The sequence below is a fragment of the Lepisma saccharinum genome, chromosome 23 (genome assembly GCF_977018435.1).
Source record: "Lepisma saccharinum chromosome 23, izLepSacc3.1, whole genome shotgun sequence".
NCBI lineage: Eukaryota > Metazoa > Arthropoda > Insecta > Zygentoma > Lepismatidae > Lepisma > Lepisma saccharinum.
Genome location: NC_139251.1, coordinates 47,774,359 through 47,793,226, shown reverse-complemented (window position 1 = coordinate 47,793,226; position 18,868 = coordinate 47,774,359). Strand labels below are relative to the sequence as shown.

The window sequence follows — 18,868 nt, the reverse complement described above, 5'->3', positions numbered from 1 at the left end:
AGTAGCATCCACTGTTGACAGTATTGTTGAAAAGAAAGGCCAATAATGCCATGGCTGGAGATCGCAGCCGACACACACACTTTGTCCCCATACATTTCAATCTCGTGCACATTGTGAGAGGGCTCTCTCTAAATTCGTACATTCTCCTTGTTTCAATCTTCCTCTGTCTACCATGTTGTACAACGCCAGGTGTCCTGGGTTCGAATCCTGGCCTGGGCATGGATATTTGTGAGTGTCCCTTCATCAATTTCATCATATCATCACTCATCCCCATCTTCGCACATTAGCCAAGTGGCACAAAAAGCGAAGTAAAATAAAGCAAATCAATCAATCAGCTTTCATTTAGTAACAGAGTCGAACACTTCCTAAATATTTACGAACAAATAACTACACCAAACTACAGCCGGGGATGGGGCATTACATCATTACAAGCTGCCATCTGTTGAACCATGCATGAACCAAGCCACATTGTATAAAAATATAGTTCCAACACCCAACAGTATGAAAAGTATACACCATTTTCAATGGATGACATTTCATGCCCCACCGTGTGTGTGTGTGTTGTTTTGTTTTTTCTGTTTGTTTTAATGTCATGACTGGTGTTGAGAGATACATCGTCCAGAAGATATATTGCGATATTGAAAAAAATATCAACTAGGCGATATACAGGGTCCGTTCTGAAAGTATCCAAACTGTCCGCAGCACGGCGCAAGAATCGGTCGAGGGTTTGGGTAAGCTGCGCCAGGTGGCAGTGGGGACCTTGACCTTCAAAACAAGGCCTCACTCAGTTGCCTGCGAGCAGTGGTTGAGGTGCAATCGCTCATGTTGTGTACACGGAAAAAACGTCATGTCGAGAATTTGCAGTTGGTGGATTTGGTGAAAATGAAGTGCACTTTGGAACAGCGCTACACTGTGAAATTTTGTGTTAAATTGAAAAAAAAAACTTTACGGAGACTTTAACCATGTTATCATTGAGTGATAACCGGGGATGAAACCTGGCTATTCGAGTATGACCCCGAAAGCAAGAGACAAAGTTCAGAATGGCACGTCCCCTCGTCAAAAGTTAGGCCCGGATGTCAAAATCCAAGGTGAAGACAATGCTCCTTGTCTTTTTCGACGCGAAGGGGGTCGTGCACAAAGAGTTTGTACCTGCTGGGACCACCGTGAATGCATCTTACTACAAAACAGTGCTTCAGCGTCTCCGACAGAGGGTCCAGCGCATCCGGTCTGACATCGCCGACAGGTGGGTGCTTCACCACGACAATATGCCGGCTCACACAGCGCTGTTGGTATGTGTTTTTTTGGGCAACGTACACGTGGCAAATTCTGCCTCATCCCCCCCGACTTCTTTTTGTTTCCCAAGGTCAAAAGGGTGCTGAAGTGGAAGCGTTTTGGTTAATTGAAGAGGTTCAAGCTGCCACGACCGCAGCATTAAAGAGGGTGTCAGTAAAGGACTTCCAGGACTGCTGTGAACAGTGGAAAAGTCGCTATTCTCGTTGTATTGAGGCTGAAGGTGCCTACATTGAAGAATATTGACAGCAGTTGTAATTGTCATCAATAAATTGTTTGCAAATAAATAAGTTTGGATACTTTCAGAACGGACCCTGTAGGGTGATGATATTTTGGTTATATATATCATGTTGGCAATATATTTTCATGTTATTTTAACGTTATATATCATGTCAGCGATATATCGTCATGAAGACTATATGTCACCAATATCACAATACAGAAAAAATATCACATCGTTTCGTCTGTGATGATATTTCCTTGGTGATGTATCACAATATCAAAGTTCCAATATTGTCCTATTTTACTGTTCTGTGTTATAAACCAAGTGTCTATTTCTGCTTTCTTTTAGATTCAATTACAAAACTGGATTCGTGGCTATGTATCCCAGTGTGCATATTCCCTTTTTATATTTGAAGAATTGGACAAAACACCACCACAGCTGTTTGATGCCATCAAACCTTTCATTGATTACCATCCTCATGTTGACAACGTGGATTTTAGGTAAACTGTGTATTTATGGCCTCTAGAATGTCCTTAGAATTATTAAAAAATAACCTAAAAATTTAAATACCTTTCACTCTTAAAAGGAAAGCTTGATTTTTTTTTCATAAATTTAATAATTCGTTAAAAACCATAGTTTGAAGTTTAAACTATTGAAGCAAAGGAAAAAAGCAATTATTTTGTAGTTTTCTTTGTTCTTACGGCAAGGTTACTTACATATAATATACCTCCGTCGTCTTGTAATCATTGGGTCACGGGTTGGATACCCAGTGGAGGCACATTTAGGAATGTAGGGATAGCACATTCTTGATCTCAGACATTTTGGAGATGGTGTGATCAGCACCATGCTCCGGCCACCTTTACCCCAGGTTACTCATTGAGTTGGGGCTAGGTGAGCCTCAAAGCCACTTTATGCGGGGGACAAGGCCTGAATTATTCCGACCTTAGATCACCCACCTCAGGTCTCCTGCATGGCAGTCAGGTGCGCTACCGACTAGACCACTTATAACTAAAAGGAAAGAAAAGAAATATTGATTAATTAATCAAATACATGCATAACTGCATGGGGAATAAAAGATGCGGTTGATAGTAATTACACATAAGTGAGTTACTAACTTTTTCCACGAAACTTACTTGTAGAGGTTCTAATTTTGGTTGCCTCTGCTGTCATCCCCTTCGGAACTCGTTGCTTTACTGGTGGGTTGGCTTCCGGTTCCTGTTGTTTCCCTGCGTGCCGCTAGGAGCGCTAGTGTAGCCAGTTCATCTGTTACATGTGCTGAGTTAGATTGATGCAGTAGCCAAATGTGATGCACCTCACTGCTGTTGATGTTACGATGATGTGGAAAGTGCATAATTGTGTGTGTGTGTTTTATTTTTGTCGATCAGCATGTGCAATGTATGCTTAATTGAAACTTTTTTGATATTGTGTTTGTTGAACTTGAGGTGCTTTGCTAGTCTAGTCGTTGGTTGGGACTCCCCCCTCCCCCCCCAATCATCAGGTAAGTGCTGTTGTATACACTCATTGATGGTTCCGATTGATCTGCCAATGTAATGTGAATTGCACTCACACTGAGCATCGTATACTCCTGGGTTGTCAAGGGGTGAGAGGAAAAATTGTTTGCGTTTGTTTAGGGCACTGGTTTGTGTGCTAGTTTCATGTCTAAATGACTCAGGGTCTTGGCAAAGTGATTGGATGTGGTGTGGTGGTAAGGTAAGGGAATCCATTTCACTTTGTTGTTGCAGGTTGGATGGTGATAAAAATATGCAGGTGGAGGCAGGCTTACTTTAGGGATCCCCCCCCCAAACCCCCTTTAGTTGTGTGTGTTCCTTTATTCTGAAAAATCAAAAGTTCCACTTTGACTTGAACGACCCTCATATTTTTTAGACACATACATTTACTAGAGAATAAAAATGTATCCCAACGCTACTATTGAAAATAACCATAAATAATTTTCTTTTGCAGAAAATCTATCTTTCTATTCTTGAACACAGCAGGAGGGAACTTGATAACACAAAAAATGTACGATATTTGGAAAAGTGGAAGGAAGAGAGAGAGTGCGAAACGACAAGAATTTCAGGATATTTTGCATCAGAGTTCTTTTAATGAAAAGGGTAAGTTATTTGTTCTTTCATATTTGATTTCAAATTTGAGATAAGTTAAGATCTTTAAGATGTTAAGAATGAATGGAATTCAAGTGTAAATACTGTATTTAATGTATGTGGTCCTCCTTCCTTTTATCCAATGTATATTTAACTTGCTCACAGATTACCTTAGCGATCGCCAACAACATGTAGTCATTCCAGAAATTCTAACTTCCTTCCTGTCCTCTCTGGAGTACCACAGGGCAGTGTTCTAGGACCCCTCTTATTCATATTATTCGTCAATGACCTTGCTGACCATCTCACAGCTGTCTCTAGTAATTACCTTATTTTCGCAGATGACTAAAATTTCCAGAGAAATCTCCACCTCCAACGGTACTCATCTTCTCCAGAATGACATAACAACATTTACTTCATGGTGCCTGACATCGAAACTTACATTAAATCCTGAAAAATGTAGTACTCACATCATCTCTTTCAAAAATAACCTGTTAAAGTCGTCTTACTCTATCTTTGACAATAACATGAAAGGAGTATCCTCTCACAAAGACCTAGGCATTGTTTTCGACCAAAAACTCGCATTTGAAGAACATATTACAGGCACGACAAAAAAGGCAATGCATCTCTTAGGTTTACGGTATCGTTTCACCTAAATTAGTGGCATAACAGCCCTCACCTCACTGGCATATGCAGAGGGGGTGCTGAAGGGGCTACAGTCCTTCCCTCTGAAATTTTTAGAAAATTAAATAAAATCTAGTAAAGTCTGAAAAGAACATTCAAATGACCCCCGATAACCATTTTTTGTGTCTTGAATAACTTTTAAAATGGATTTAAAATAGTAATTGTAGCTCATATCTCATGAAAATAAAACACCAACAAAGGAGTATCACCGAAATTCATTTACGGCGATGCATCCTATGATCCAAGCATATATTTAATTTCACTCTGTTCAGTAAAGGTTAGCTTCACACTGAACCCACGTTCACGGAAAACACATGTTCTTAATCATCTATGTGCCATGTGTGTGTTAATTTAATAGGACTACATGCGAAAAGAAACCCAAGGCTTCAAACTGGCTGTTGATATTGTTCACCAAAGATTGAAAAAAATGCTTTCGAACGTGTAGTTTTCCTATAACTCTTGAACTGCCGTTCTCCTACAGTTGTTTTCAATGTTTCAAGAGCAGCCATGTCAATTTCTTCCTTGGCTCAAAACCAAAGGATTTCGGTTTAGTACACACAATGATAGTACTTTTAGTACTTATAGAGAGTCTTAAAATGTTTGTGGCAAGCGTGGAAACTGTTCTAATATTATAGCAAAAGAAGCAGGATATGTTGCTGTGCGAGGCCTTGCAGATTTTCCCTTGTTCAGATCACAGACAGTACCATGCATCTCAAACTTATCACGAATGGGTGCAATTGTTAGGCATGTTGGAGATTATGTTGCAGCGGCGTATACTCTGGGTCATCTAGGTAATCGATCGTCATGTTCTTCAAACCATGTTTGGACAGACCCAGCAGTGTGGATAGGAGCGTTGTCGTCTTGAAAAAGCGGTCGGTCCCCAGGAAATAAAGTCTGGACAAAAGGATGGAGATGATCCCCCAGAATGCTGCGATAGTGACTGGCATTGATCTTCCCATGCAGAAAAACAAGTGGTCCCACACCATTCCAAGATATCGTGCCCCATACCATAATGGACCCACCTCCATGCTTTACAGTCGGCAAGAGGCAGTCAGGATGAAATGCATCTCGAGGCGTTCTCCACACATAAACGCGCCCCATGGTCTGAAATAACGTGAATGTTGATTCATCAGACCAGATGACTTGTTGCCACTGCTGTGGGGCCCAACTTCTGTGAGCTCTGCACCATTGGCGTCGCTTGACAGCATTACGTGATGTCACCAATGGCTTATGAATTGCCACTCGGCCATGAATGTTTGCAGCATGGAGTTCCCCTTTGACAGTTTTGGTTGAAATGGGGTCCTGGAGATGCCTGTTCATTTCAGATGTTATCTCGGATACCGATTGCTTGTGCTTTCGGGCCACTATGCGCTTCAACACCCTCCTATCCCGAGCAGCAAGCTTTGTCTTTCGTCCACTGTTGTGCTTTGAAGATGCCATCTTACCTTGTGTTGTGTACGCTGTCATAACGGCTGATACTGTGCTCCTTGCACACCCAACAAGCTTTGAGGTTTCAGTCACCGTGGCTCCAGCTGAATGTGCTCCTACAATCATGCCTTCTTGGAACTCTGTCAGGTCTGACATTGCAGTGTCTCTTGAGAGCGTATGATAGACGAATGCACCACCAATGACTGCTGTTGGCAAACTAATACCTTCCCCTTCACAGCCACTAGGTGGCAGACTTCAGAGCCAGGTGGTGCTGCTGTACTGCCGGTGTGAAATGTGGCATACTTTTTCACAGGTGTTCGTATTATTTTGTCCCCCATCTGTATATATACACACACACACACACACACACACACACACACACACATTTCTTCGCAATATTCTTCCAAACCAATTTCGATGCATACATTTCTTTGCTTCCAGCGTGCGAATGCTTCCAACCGTTTGCTGCTGAATGTCTGCGAACCTTTCTCCAGCCGGTGGAATGACTTCAGTGAATCTCACCCTGACGTCATTCCTCCCGCTTCCCTTACAACCCTTGGCGAGGAAGGAGGAGAGAGGAAAGATGGAGAGGAAACACTGCTTCTCAGGCACGGTGATTCCGTGCCCAGGGTAACATCCTTCTTGTGAGAGTCCAACGGTCGCACTCTCAACCTTCAGAGCCTTTTCCGTTCCCTCCGCTGAACTAGGGAAAACATACCCGGTAGAGTGTGAAGAACAGGAAAATTGAATAACATGGGCAAACCAATTCTACGCTAATTTGCACTTTACATTTGCTTCTGTCTTGCTGATTTCTGTTACTTGAACATAAATTAAATTCAAAGCTTAAGCAATTAAAGCACCTATATGCTGACTCTCCCCATCCTTGTATTTACAAAAATAGTGCTTGTTTCTCCTCTCTAATCTTCAAAAGCAGCGAGAATACTTCTTTCACGGAACTGAATATTTTTTAAAGGGAAAGATATCAAAAATAAATTATGTATTAGTTAATTTAAGTTGCTATATTCTGCCTCTTTAGATTAATAGTGATGAAGATGAACGAATTAAACATAAAACGAAAAAACACATCAGGCACGTAGTCAGGTGGAGGACTCGGGGGGGCTGAAACCCCCCTCCCCGAAATCCTACAAATATCTAATTTAAAAAGTGTATAGTGGTAATTAGTTTTACTTCATTAGCAAGATTAAACACCTTGCATAATATGTTGTAATAATCTGAGATTCATCTTCAGGACTTCTAACCCCACTGTTTCAACTTTGTGGCGGCTGCTAATAAGGGATGATCCCCATCCCGAAATAAAATTCTGGCTCTGGCCTGCAATGATTCGAACTTTTAAAACTTGTCATTTCGAGCTCGGAAAGGGATTTTTTTTTTTTATCTTTCATAGGGAAGTTCATTCTGAGCCAGGAACACAACAACAGAAGTTTGGCACGTGAAACTGAATGCGTGTAGTCATTGGCTTCGTGCTGTGCTTCGTGTTTATTATTTATTTAGGTGTTAGTGTTTGTCGTGATAGTGCTGTGTTAAAGGGTAATGGATGTGACACAAGATTTTGCTGGTGAAACCTTTTGGAACAAGATCTTTTCAGGAGAAGTTGCAAATTGTTAATACAGGTAGACCAATGTCATCGCTTGAACTTATTTCTACACACAAAGACAAAAATCTGGAATACGTGAGGCATTTTCGCAAGCAAATGATGACAAAACACCATGCATGACAGGAACTATACGTGTCAATAAGCTTTGCTGTTTTGTTGGCCGTGCTTACTTTTCGGTGCTGAAAAGAATGTATGGACGCGTGGTGGATACTGTAATCTTTGCAACACTTGTGCCAAACATGAAAAATCCAAAAGTCACATAACTTCCTTTGTCAAGCTGCAATGTTTCGCACAGACACGTATTGATATGCAACTGGACAAACAGCGTGCTTTGGATGTGGTACAGCACAAGTAATCGGGTCCTGGAGTAAGTTGAATTTTGCACTTAAATTAATATTGCAGGTTTTTATTTCACTAGTGCATGTCTTTCATTTTATATTTCACAGGTTGTTTTTTATAGCTTTATAATACTGTCTTGTTTTATTATTTGAAATTCTACACTTATATTAAACTGCAATAACGAGAATTAATTGATTGTGGTCGTAGCAATAAGACAAACATTCCGACACAATATTCCAAAATCCAATATGGATCCTGACATAATTTGCACGGAAACTTTTGGAGTTTGAGGATCAAGGGTCAGAGATTACCCACTCATTAGAACCAGCATACACCACTGTTATGTTGCATATTCACACCTCCATTGTCGCTGTATTCCACGATGTTCTCGAATTACAAATAACACTCCAAAATGGTCTTGCACTCTTCGAACGACGACTGTGCATCCGCCATTTTCTTTGACTGTCCTGCCTGTCGCATGGTGACGGCATTAATTTCATTAATGCCAACATTTGAGCAAACATCATACAACACATTGCTACCATAATTCAATTCAACTTCGAAAAGTAGCACATAGATAACATCTCTTAAAGTGCGTATACATTTTTGGGCACCCCCTGTACAATTGTCCTCTTCTACCAGGGAGATCCATCTTGAATGTTGCTTGTTAAATTCATCAATTGTTAATGATCTTTTCAGGAGGATTGTATCTCAGTGATGCAGTGGCAAGTAACCTTGTAGATCATTATATTCCATTTCTTCCTTTGGAGAAGAAGCATATAAAACATTGTGTGAAGGATGCTTTTGAAACAAGTTGTCGGAAGAGGTTTGGCAACCCCAAAGATTGTGTCAAAGTTACTCCTGAGATGATTGAGTAAGTATGTGGTGTTGGAACAGTACCTAGTCTTACCATAAATACTGTCACAACTTTTGAGGGTGGCTGTACCTCCGACCGGAAAAGCATGCATGTGCCGAAGCTATGATGTGAAACGTGAGGCATTGCTGGTTGAGCTGCAGAAGTGGAAAGTCGTGTGTTTGAAGTGTTCAAGATGGAATGGGGCGAGTATGAGAATCATGTGGCTGTTATAGCTCTGCATAAGGTAGGCAAATCTCCAGGGGAGATTTTCAAACTTCTGCAGAAGCTGAAAATTAATGAGAGATTTGTTTACCTCACAATCCAGCACTTCATTGAGACGGGCTGTGAAAGATTGCCCAAGGCAAGGCAGACCGTGCACAGTACGGACTCCAGAATTGGTAAAAGTAGTGGCGGCACATGTGCGCAGGAATCCGGTAAGGAAGCAGTCAGTGATGGCTCGAGAGCTAAACATATCAAAAATGTCTATGTCTCACACATTAAGTAGTGACCTGGGACTCCATGCTTACAAATGACACCTTCTGACAAGTGAATTGAAGCACCAGAGGCTCCTAAAATCAAAGTGCTTACTGCAGCATTACGTGGCAAATGGGCATCGTTGCATCCTTTTCACAGATGAAAAGAGTATCAGTGTTGAGGAGACTTTCAATGCCCAAAATGATAGGGTACATGCCAAATCTGCTAGAGAAGCTGGTGAAAAGTGTCCAGAGGGGGTCATCATCCTTCATCAGTCATGGTGTGGTGGGGTGTCAGCTATGAGGGCACAACGGAGCTCCATTTCTGTGAAAAAGGGGTCAAAACATCAGCCAAAGTGTACCAGAAGACAGTGCTTGAGAGACTAGACAAGAATCTCAACAACACCATCTTCCATGGGCAGAACTGGAGCTTCCAGCAGGATTCAGCCCCAGCACATAAGGCCCGAACAACACAGCAGTGGCTGGAGGCAAATGTTCCACACTTCATTTCCATTTCAGATTGGCCTTCTGCAAGTTCGGACCTAAACCCTTCGAACTACAAATTGTGGTCCAAGCTTCAGGAGATAGCTTGCAAGAAGAGATATCCCAATATTCAAAGTTTAAAGTAGTCTCTTCTGAAGCCAGTTGCTGATTTTCCAGTCGCTGTGTTGCGTAATTCAATTGATGAGTGGCCCACAAAGACTAAAGGACTGTGTGCGTGCTAAGGGTGGCCATTTTGAATAATGATTTTGATTTTGATTCATTTCAGTAATGTTATTAGGATATTAAAATATCTCAATTTACTTAGAACTTTGTGACAGTATTTATGGTAAGACTAGGTATATAGGTGGTAAAAATTAATTTTACAACCAATTTTTTTCAGTTTTTTTTTTTATATATGAATTTAACGAGAGAGCTAAGGTGAAAAATCATTCTGACTGCCTTACTCTTTTGCTTTATAGGAAGAGTTTTATTGGCAACTAAAATTGGCTAATACGAGGGTCACTATTTATATTTTGAGCCTTGGCAACACTGATTGAAGTTAGATGCAATTTGACGTTTGCACGGAATCGTCTGGCATTATTGACCATAACCTACTTCAAATGTTTTGTCAATAGCTTCATTTGTGTTGTTTATGTTGCCTTGGAGATTGCGCGACAACAATAAAATGGAATTAACTCGTGAACATTTTCGTGCGATGATTTTTTACGATTTTCGACGTGGATTATCAAGACAAGAGTGCATCGATCAACTTACTTCCACATTTGGCGATGAAGCCCCATCCTTTTCCACTGTGAAATGCTGGTATAATGAATTTAATCGTGGCCGCCATTCGCTCACCGACAAGATTCGCGAAGGTTGTCCAAAATCAGTTGTTGTTCAAGAAAACATTGATGCTGTGTAAAACCTAATACTGCAAGATCGTCATGTGACATACTGTCAGATTGAGGCAACCATAGGCATTAGTTCCGCCAGCATATATAAAATATTACATGATCATTTAGCTGTGAGAAAGGTATGTTCTTGTTGGATCCCACACAATTTGACAAAAACTCAAAAAGACGCTCGCGTCAATTGGTGCAAACAAATGCTCAATAAATACAATCGTGGTGCTTCAAAAGACGTATATAAGATTGTAACAGGTGACGAATCATGGATATATGCATATGGGCTGGAACGTAAACAGCAGTCAACTGTATGGGTGTTTCAAGATGAACCCAATCCAACAAAAGTTGTTCGCGCTCGAAGCACATCGAAACAAATGGTCGCCTCGTTTTTTCGGGAAAACTGGTCATGTGGCAACTGTGCCTTTAGAGGAACATAGAACGGTCAACTGTGAATGGTACAGAACAATTTGTTTGCCAGAGGTCTTCGGTCAAATACGGAAAACAAACAAATGCCGTCCGATCATTCTTCATCAAGACAATGCCAGCTGTCACACATCTCGTCGAACAACCGACTTTATGAACAGTCAAAAAATCTAATTGATGGGTCATCCGCCGTACAGTCCTGATTTGGCACCCAATGACTTCTTCTTGTTCCCGAATGTCAAGAATAAATTGCGTGGACAACGATTGTCGTCGGCGGAAGACGCCGTTGATGCGTTCAAAAACCATAATATGGAGGCGTCTCAAGAAGATTGGAAAAACTGCTGTGACAAATGGTTCGAACGAATGCAAAAGTGTATTGACCATAAAGGAGAATACTTCGAAAAACAATAAAGCAGTTTTCAATGCCAAATTCCTGTTTTTTCATTGTTAGGCTCAAAATATAAATAGTGACCCTCGTAATATAAATGTGTTTCTGATACTATTAGTAACAAACAAAAAAGTTTTGACATGATTTAACGCTCATAGTTACATTTAAAACAGCAATTTGTGTGGTATTCTTCACATATTGCTTTGGAACAATGGCTGATAAACATTTTTGTCATCCTCCTTTCCTTTCATGGTTATCACAGGTTATTTGGAGGTTTGATAAATTTATGCTGTGTCATGAGTTGTCTAAGGCAGCAAGACGTTTTTAGTTTTGTTTTGCATAACACAATTGATTTTTTTCCTTCTCGAAACAAAAAATAGATGTGGCAGATTTGCTTACCTTAAAGCTAATGCTTCGTGAGAATGACTACGCAGATAAAATAATATCAAATAATTTGTCAACAGGACAGCAAGTCAACCCAGACTGTCACTCCCTCCACAGTTCAAGGCCAATTGAAGGTACCGAGGGTGCCAAGCACATCGTGTGGTAAGAAAGGGTGGCGATTCCTTTTTGTATTTGTGCATCGTCAATGTGACAAAGCCTTAGCTTGCTAGGGTTAATAACCATCAAAGTAATGGTGAATTATATCTTTTACTATTCATTAGGAAATTTTTCATGCTTAACATGTAAAATACATGATATGCAAAAATGGATAAATACATAAACTATGCAGCAGCTCTTCTTGGTTGATGCAGATGATTTATCTCTACAAAGACTAAATATTCTTATCTATTCAGACTTCACTATAATTTACTGATAACGTGACATATTCAAACACTACATGTTCGTCCTCTTTTATTTTATTTTAGGGTGTATGGGGTGACCTTCCACATAGTACACCCAATTGTCAACCTCACTTCTATGTAGTACACCCTGGACTGCATTTTGAAGATGAACGAGGCTCTGGCCAGTATAATTTTGTGTGCTGAGTGCCCCTTTACAGTCTCAGCTTTCAACGAAAGTCAGAATATTTTAATATTTTAGTAATACAACACTGCAATTTCGCTATTTTAGTTATGGTAAGGGGCTGTACTCTGTATAATGTGATGGGTGCAAAATAGCCTCAGTGCTGATGCACCCAACATTTTATATCAAATCCAAATTTTAAAAAAAATATATTTATTTTATTTGCCGGCCCCCGTGGCAGAGTGGTTAGCACATTGCGCGACACCGGGGGCCCATGTTCGAATCCTTGCTTAGGCATGGCTGTTTGTGAGTGTCCATTCATCAATTTCATCATATCATCACTCATCCCCATCTTCTCAAATTAGCCAAAAGTGTCACAAAAAGTGAAGTAAAGTAAAATAAAGCAAATCAATCATTCTTTATTTTATTTATTTGCATTTGTTGTGGATCAAATTAAACCAACATGAAACAACAGAAAAAATCAGGAAAAACCAAAGAACATTCATGGAAGAAATATTTCCAGCACTGAAGGTCCATTTCTTTCAAATCCAAAATGAACATTTTTTTTTCTTCTCCTGACAAATGGACAGAGACCAAACCTGAGTCTCATTTCATTGAAAATAAGCCAATGCTCAGGTGTCACATTGGCAGTCTTGGTGGTGGTCCAGGCTTGCATCTCTCGTATGTTACTTTGGCCCACCTCACTCCCACCTGATCCTACTCACTCACCCAAGGTGAAAAGTCATCCAATCAGCTACGGGGTGATATGTGGTCAGCACGACGAACTCCCAGTCTTTGCTGTAGGCTTCCCTGACCGGGTTATGCTACTCATTCTTAGCTCCCCAACTTCCTCACGATGGTGGCTGGCCACAGGTCCCATACACAGACCAAAATCTCAGGAGTAAAGTTGTTATGCTTCCTCCAGGAGACCCGAACATGCGTACGAGCATATCCCGAGCCCAAAGCATGACACGATAGACTGCACAGCCATGGTGCGGGACTGAGCGTACAAGTGGTTATTTATAAATAATTTCAAACTACAGTGCTGAATTTTAATCTTTATCAGGAAGGTAGAAAATGTGCTGATAAGAAAGCAGTACCAGTATAGATTTAATCTCTGTACAGAGTATGCACAATACTGACCTACGATTTCATGGAGTCTTGTATTCTGAGAATTATGCTTAATGTGGATTTTTTATTAATTCTTTTCCAGTAGTGTGTGTGCCATACATGACTCAAACCTAATATAAACATATTTTGCATGTCTTTATTGTTAACTATTAACCTCTTAACGTACAGAATGTTACAAAAAATATGTTTAAATTTTCATGTAATTTTTGTATTTGAGTAATTTTTAAGAACTCAACAATGAAATTATGGCCTCACAAAGTAACTATTTTAAAATCCCGAGTATATTTGTGATGAAATAAACAGCATTTTTTCTTATCTCTGACACAAATGCATATTACCACTCAGCATTTAACTAAGAGGCACATTAGCACAAATACTGTTCATGAACACCTCTAACATGCGTACGAAAAGTGGTAGCTGCTGGAACTGTCCGACTTAGATAAGCTACTGGCAACAGTAAGAATATAATGCAAAACTAAAGCAATTACAGTGATATCTAGCGGGAACAACAAGAACGAAATGAAAAATGAAAGAAATTATGGTGACACCTATAGCTCGACCATAAGGAAAAAAACCTTCCGTCCAAAGCGTTCGCGCAACTTCCCTGCCGTTATCGGTGTTCGGGGCAGTGTTGCCAGGTCAGATTTGAAAAATTCGGGAGATTTTTCCTTGGGAAACCAGAAGATCTGCTACAAAATCCGATGATCTAATAGTAGTGGATGAACGACGTTCTTGGGGGCGGAGGGGCGGCATAGGCACAATCTTTCAAGTCGAATGCTAACAATAACAAATCAATTTGCCTTCTGCTGGTGTTCGGTGTACAGCTATCGATAGGGGTGGGCACGCGTCTTGCACGATAATGAGAAAATGCTTTACGTATGTGAAATATATTTGGTGAATTAGACAGCATGTTTTCCTCAATAATTCAAGATAGCAATGCTTATGCTAGGGTGCCACCCATCCTCCCCATCTGCTAGAAATACACACACACACACACCCAAAAACACACACATGCATAACATAATTTGCCCACGCTACGAAGTCAGTGTTTCTACCTCGTAAGGCAAGAACGTTTCACTGTGTTTGTGTCACATCATCAGTTTTTCATTCATCCATATTGTGGTACTTACCCGTAGAGGAATAAAAGCGACGTAAAACAACTAAAAAAGAAATAGAGTTTAGGGGGGGATAAAATAAGCCATCTAAAAATAGTAATGTAGTAAAAGTAATAAAATACTGTCCTATCACAATTGAGTAGCGTTTGACATAATTTCACAGTTCAAACAGCACTCTTCACGGCTGAGTGGAGTTCCACTCCACATCTCCCCTCCATGTTCAAGTAAGATGAGCAGGAAACGTGTTTTTAAGCTGGCCGTTGAAGGTTCCATAGCAATAGTTTATTATGGAATTCTCCCGAGAAAACAATAGTCCTGGCAACGCTGACGTGAGCCAGCGCGAATGTTGCTCCCCAGTACCCTTTCCCCCACCCGCCGATGCGATGTGCTTCTGCGCAGGTTTTTTTGCTTGTGGTTCCACTATAGTGAGAATCACAACAAACGAGTCCATACTAGTAAACATATAACAACACCGAGTATGCTCAGGATTTTATTTTTTTTTGTTAAAATTAAAAAAAATATATATTTGGGCTTTTATGTTAAAATTTTCACTTGAGTACCTACATAATTTTCACTTTCTCCTTCTTTCAGGAGAGTAGTTAATGAAATGACATATTATCCTGAAGATGGTGAAGTATATTCTACAACAGGATGCAAACATGTTATGCAGAAAGTAGACATGGTGATTGAAGAAATGTTACATGACATAGAAGATAATGAACTTTGATAGTGAAAGTACTTTATGTGGTGTTAATGTCATAATTGTATATGACAAGGAATGCATAGTTGACAACTTAATTGCAACTACTCAAACACAATTTTTTCACAACCAATATGAAGCAGTTATTATTTTAGTCAACCTCTTGTGAACTTTTAACATGTATTTGTGAGGAATTGACAATTGACTGATACAATTATATTGAATTTGCTCTATTTTTTTGAAGTAACAAAACTTTGTAATTATATTTTTTTTCTAAACATGACATTTTATGGTTAAAAAGAATGTGATTAAGCAACCTACTATAATAGAATAGTGTACAGCTTTATAAACATTCATAAAAGCAGCATAAATAGAAATGTATAGTTAATCTCAGGTGTTGAATGTAGCGTTTCTATTTAACAAGACAACTATAATTTACACATGTGACAAGTTGAAGAAAGTTGAGCTTTGAAATGTTATTACTGTTCTTAAAATCTAGTCATTTGAAAGAGTAGGTAATGTAACATGCGAGTGTGACATGATGTATGTATTCTGTGACTATTTCAATGTACAACTGCTTGCTATAATTTTATACTGTAGTACTTTTCGATTGATTGTTTTAAAGCCCCAACCATTCCCATAAACTGCAATTTGTTTATTAAATAAATGAACTTTGTATATATATATATATATATTGTAAGATATTTATAAAATATGTGTGTTTTAATATTCATAAATTATATGGTAAATCTATATCTATTATATTTTTAAAATACAGGGTTATTCAAAAAGAAATTGACACTGAAAAGATTGTAACTTTTGTTGTTATTGAGATGTGCTAATATGTTATGAAAAGATACTCTACTCTGTGTGGTTACAATTTATCCAACAATTCAATTAAATGGTATATATATTTAAAATATTTAATTTAAGGTGTGGAGTTTACATTTGCCATTTCACATACTCAGAATCAAAACACATTCTACAAACACAATTCACAAATGTTACAGGATATAATAATGTACGACAAATTATTAATTCGATAAGAATTTCAAACTCAAATTACATATCAACTTCAAGATATCTTGCAATAATTTTCCATCTGTCAGAGAGATTGTTCTGCAAAGGACATTAACAAAGCAAACGAACTGAGAGAATTTTGTTTTATTTTCCATGCTTTTTTTTTCCTTCCTCGATAACAAAAAAAGTACACTGGAAAACTTGCCTTGGGACAATAAATGTGTATAAATTCAATGGGATTTCGATTAATAAAAGTTGCAATTTTTCACGTCTACGGAGAAAAATTCACACACAATTCCCGGAATTCCCAGTGAGTAGCCACCCTGAACGAGTAACTCAAAAAGTTTTATTTTAGTGACAGCCAGCAACCGTAATACCCGCTAGTGGTGCCACATGACAACTTTTCCCAAAATGATTCCTACCCTGACAGAGAGAAGGCTTTTTGTGTTATGGAGTTTTGAAAGGCTAGTCTGCTACCGCAAATTCAGGTCCCAATTTGAAGATTTTCCAGCTAGCAGGCAATTCATCTACTATTGGATAAGAACATTTTAAGATACTCTGTAGAGGCAAAAGCAGTGGGAGGCTATCAACATCGGGGGAACATGTGGAAGATATCTGGCGAACATTCCTCCGAAGTTCAGGAAAATCAACATCCTGTGTCATTCCAAGCTGCAGACTGCTATGTGGAGCCTTTTTAAATTCGGTCCTGCGTACTACGGTAGCAGAATCAAACTTTCAAAAACCCATCTCCGTCAGGGTAGCAGCCATTTTGGGAAAACTGATCATGTGATGTCACTGGCAAGTACTCCGGTTGCAGGCTGTCACTAAAATAAAACTTTTTGAGTTACTCTTTTCATAACACATCTCAATAACAACAAAAGTTACAATCATTTGAAGGTTTCTTCTTTTTTTTTTTAATAACCCTGTATTGAAACCTTTCACTTTCCAGGGAGTAAACAATGTGCTTATAATGTCGAACATTTAATATGCTTATAATTTATCAAATTGTTTTGGAAGTAAGGAGGTCAAGTGCATTATTGGACTTTTACTGACCAGGAATCCCAGGAATTCTAAGAATTATGGCAATTTTTTGTCATCACAAATTTCAGAAAATAATGATCATGCATTGTTATTATCAATAAGTTTAATAAGTGGGAAATAAATACATTGAATACTATTAATTAATTTAACTACTTACGTGAGTGAGTATGGAGTCATATTAGGACAACGTTTTGGAGGTCAAACTGCCTCCTTCATCAGATCGTGGATGTTTCTAGGCACAGAGCATAGTGCCGCATAAAAGAAGTGTTGAATGAGGATTCGGTTAAGGGTTAATATACGATATAATATAAAGGTATATATAAGGGTTAAGGGCACTTTTTAAAATTACAAATGATGACATTTGTTACACTTCTCATACATGTCTGACCCAAAGAAACTACATATTGTGTTATTATTATTATTTATTAGTTCAGCACAGGATATATATCCCAATTATGTTGAACACAATATATTTTACATAGAAAAAGAAAAGAGAATATAAAATGAACATCTGTATTTACACTAATTTATGAACTTGTATTTTTTTCTTCAGTGCATTAAATAAATTTGTGAATATGTCAAATTCTACAGCTTTTAGTAGTTCATTCACTGTGTCCTGCATTCGCTCTGCAGGTGAAGCCTTTGACTCTTGTCAATCTGTGTAGAATAGTTTCCGTTGTCTTGCACTGTGGTGGCCTACATTAATGGTCATGGTTTGGAACATTGACAGTCAATTTCTGTAGGAAAATGATGTCACTGACAACTCTTCTGTTAAATAAAGGGTCCAAACCAAAATGTTTACATAACGTTTTGCAGTCCTTTTTGTGACAAGACAATATTCACCTTGAGAGAGAAACTGCATTTGAATGTGAACGTGTGATACGTAGAAGTGTGCAAATTGCAATGTAATTGGAGAGACAAAGGAAATTATGCAGCATGTTTCTTTGAGCAAGTATTGCAGGTTTTTTTGTGTTTTTTTTTTCTTTAGTACTAGAAAGAGATCGTAGATTAGTATACCAAAACAGGAAATTTTGTGGCAAAACATACATTCTTGGTGAAAACATTGTTTATCTTATTTTTCAAATCTTATAGCAAAATTACTAACAGTTTGTGCAATAAACAAGGATTTCCGATGATTTATATAGGGAGTATGTGCACATGGGAGGCAGGTGTTGGGCCAGAGCAAAGCATCTGAAACGTGCAAGTGAAATTCGCACAAGTATTCAAGATAATGATGAAAATTGTTAACTTTTTTTTTTAATAATGTACTTAATAGTTGGTCGAAATCTGGGTGTACAGAGATGAACAGCTTATACCGGGTGATTTTTTTAACCTGAATCATTTGAATATCTTGAAAAAAAAATCATTCTACAAAAAAAATGTTCCAAATAAAATGTTGATAGTTTGGAGGGGGAAGTTTAGTGGTGCAACAAAAGAACACCCCCCTCCCCCTCTTGTAGGAGGGGCAGGGGGCAACTTTGAAATTTCAAATCGAAACCCCTATTTTTTATTGCAGATTCGGATTTTACGTAAAAAAATACATAAGTTTTGTCTGAAACATTTTTTTTGATTCGTGATAGATGGCGCTATAATCGACAAATTTTCATTCCTTGAATGTTTACACTTTAAAACCAATGTATTTCATTTCGCAATTCATTTAAATTCAAAAAATAAAACATTTTTGTTCCAGGA

General features: G+C 38.7%; 1 protein-coding gene across 2 annotated transcripts in view; it reads left to right on the top strand.

The window, feature by feature from the left end:
• LOC146005399 (torsin-1A-like) overlaps window positions 1-17,726 on the top strand; it is a 30,913-nt gene extending 13,187 nt beyond the window's left edge. The window contains exons 4-7 of one of the 2 annotated variants that reach the window (XM_083144636.1): window positions 1,862-2,013; window positions 3,476-3,624; window positions 8,375-8,549; window positions 15,007-17,726. In XM_083144636.1, coding sequence (XP_083000762.1) covers window positions 1,862-2,013; window positions 3,476-3,624; window positions 8,375-8,549; window positions 15,007-15,142 — 612 coding nt within the window. In that variant the 3' untranslated portion in view covers window positions 15,143-17,726. Of the gene's footprint in view, window positions 1-1,861; window positions 2,014-3,475; window positions 3,625-8,374; window positions 8,550-11,667; window positions 11,751-15,006 lie in introns of those variants that run through there. The other variant, XM_083144638.1, reaches the window with a different exon arrangement.
• The last annotated feature ends 1,142 nt before the right edge of the window (window positions 17,727-18,868 follow it).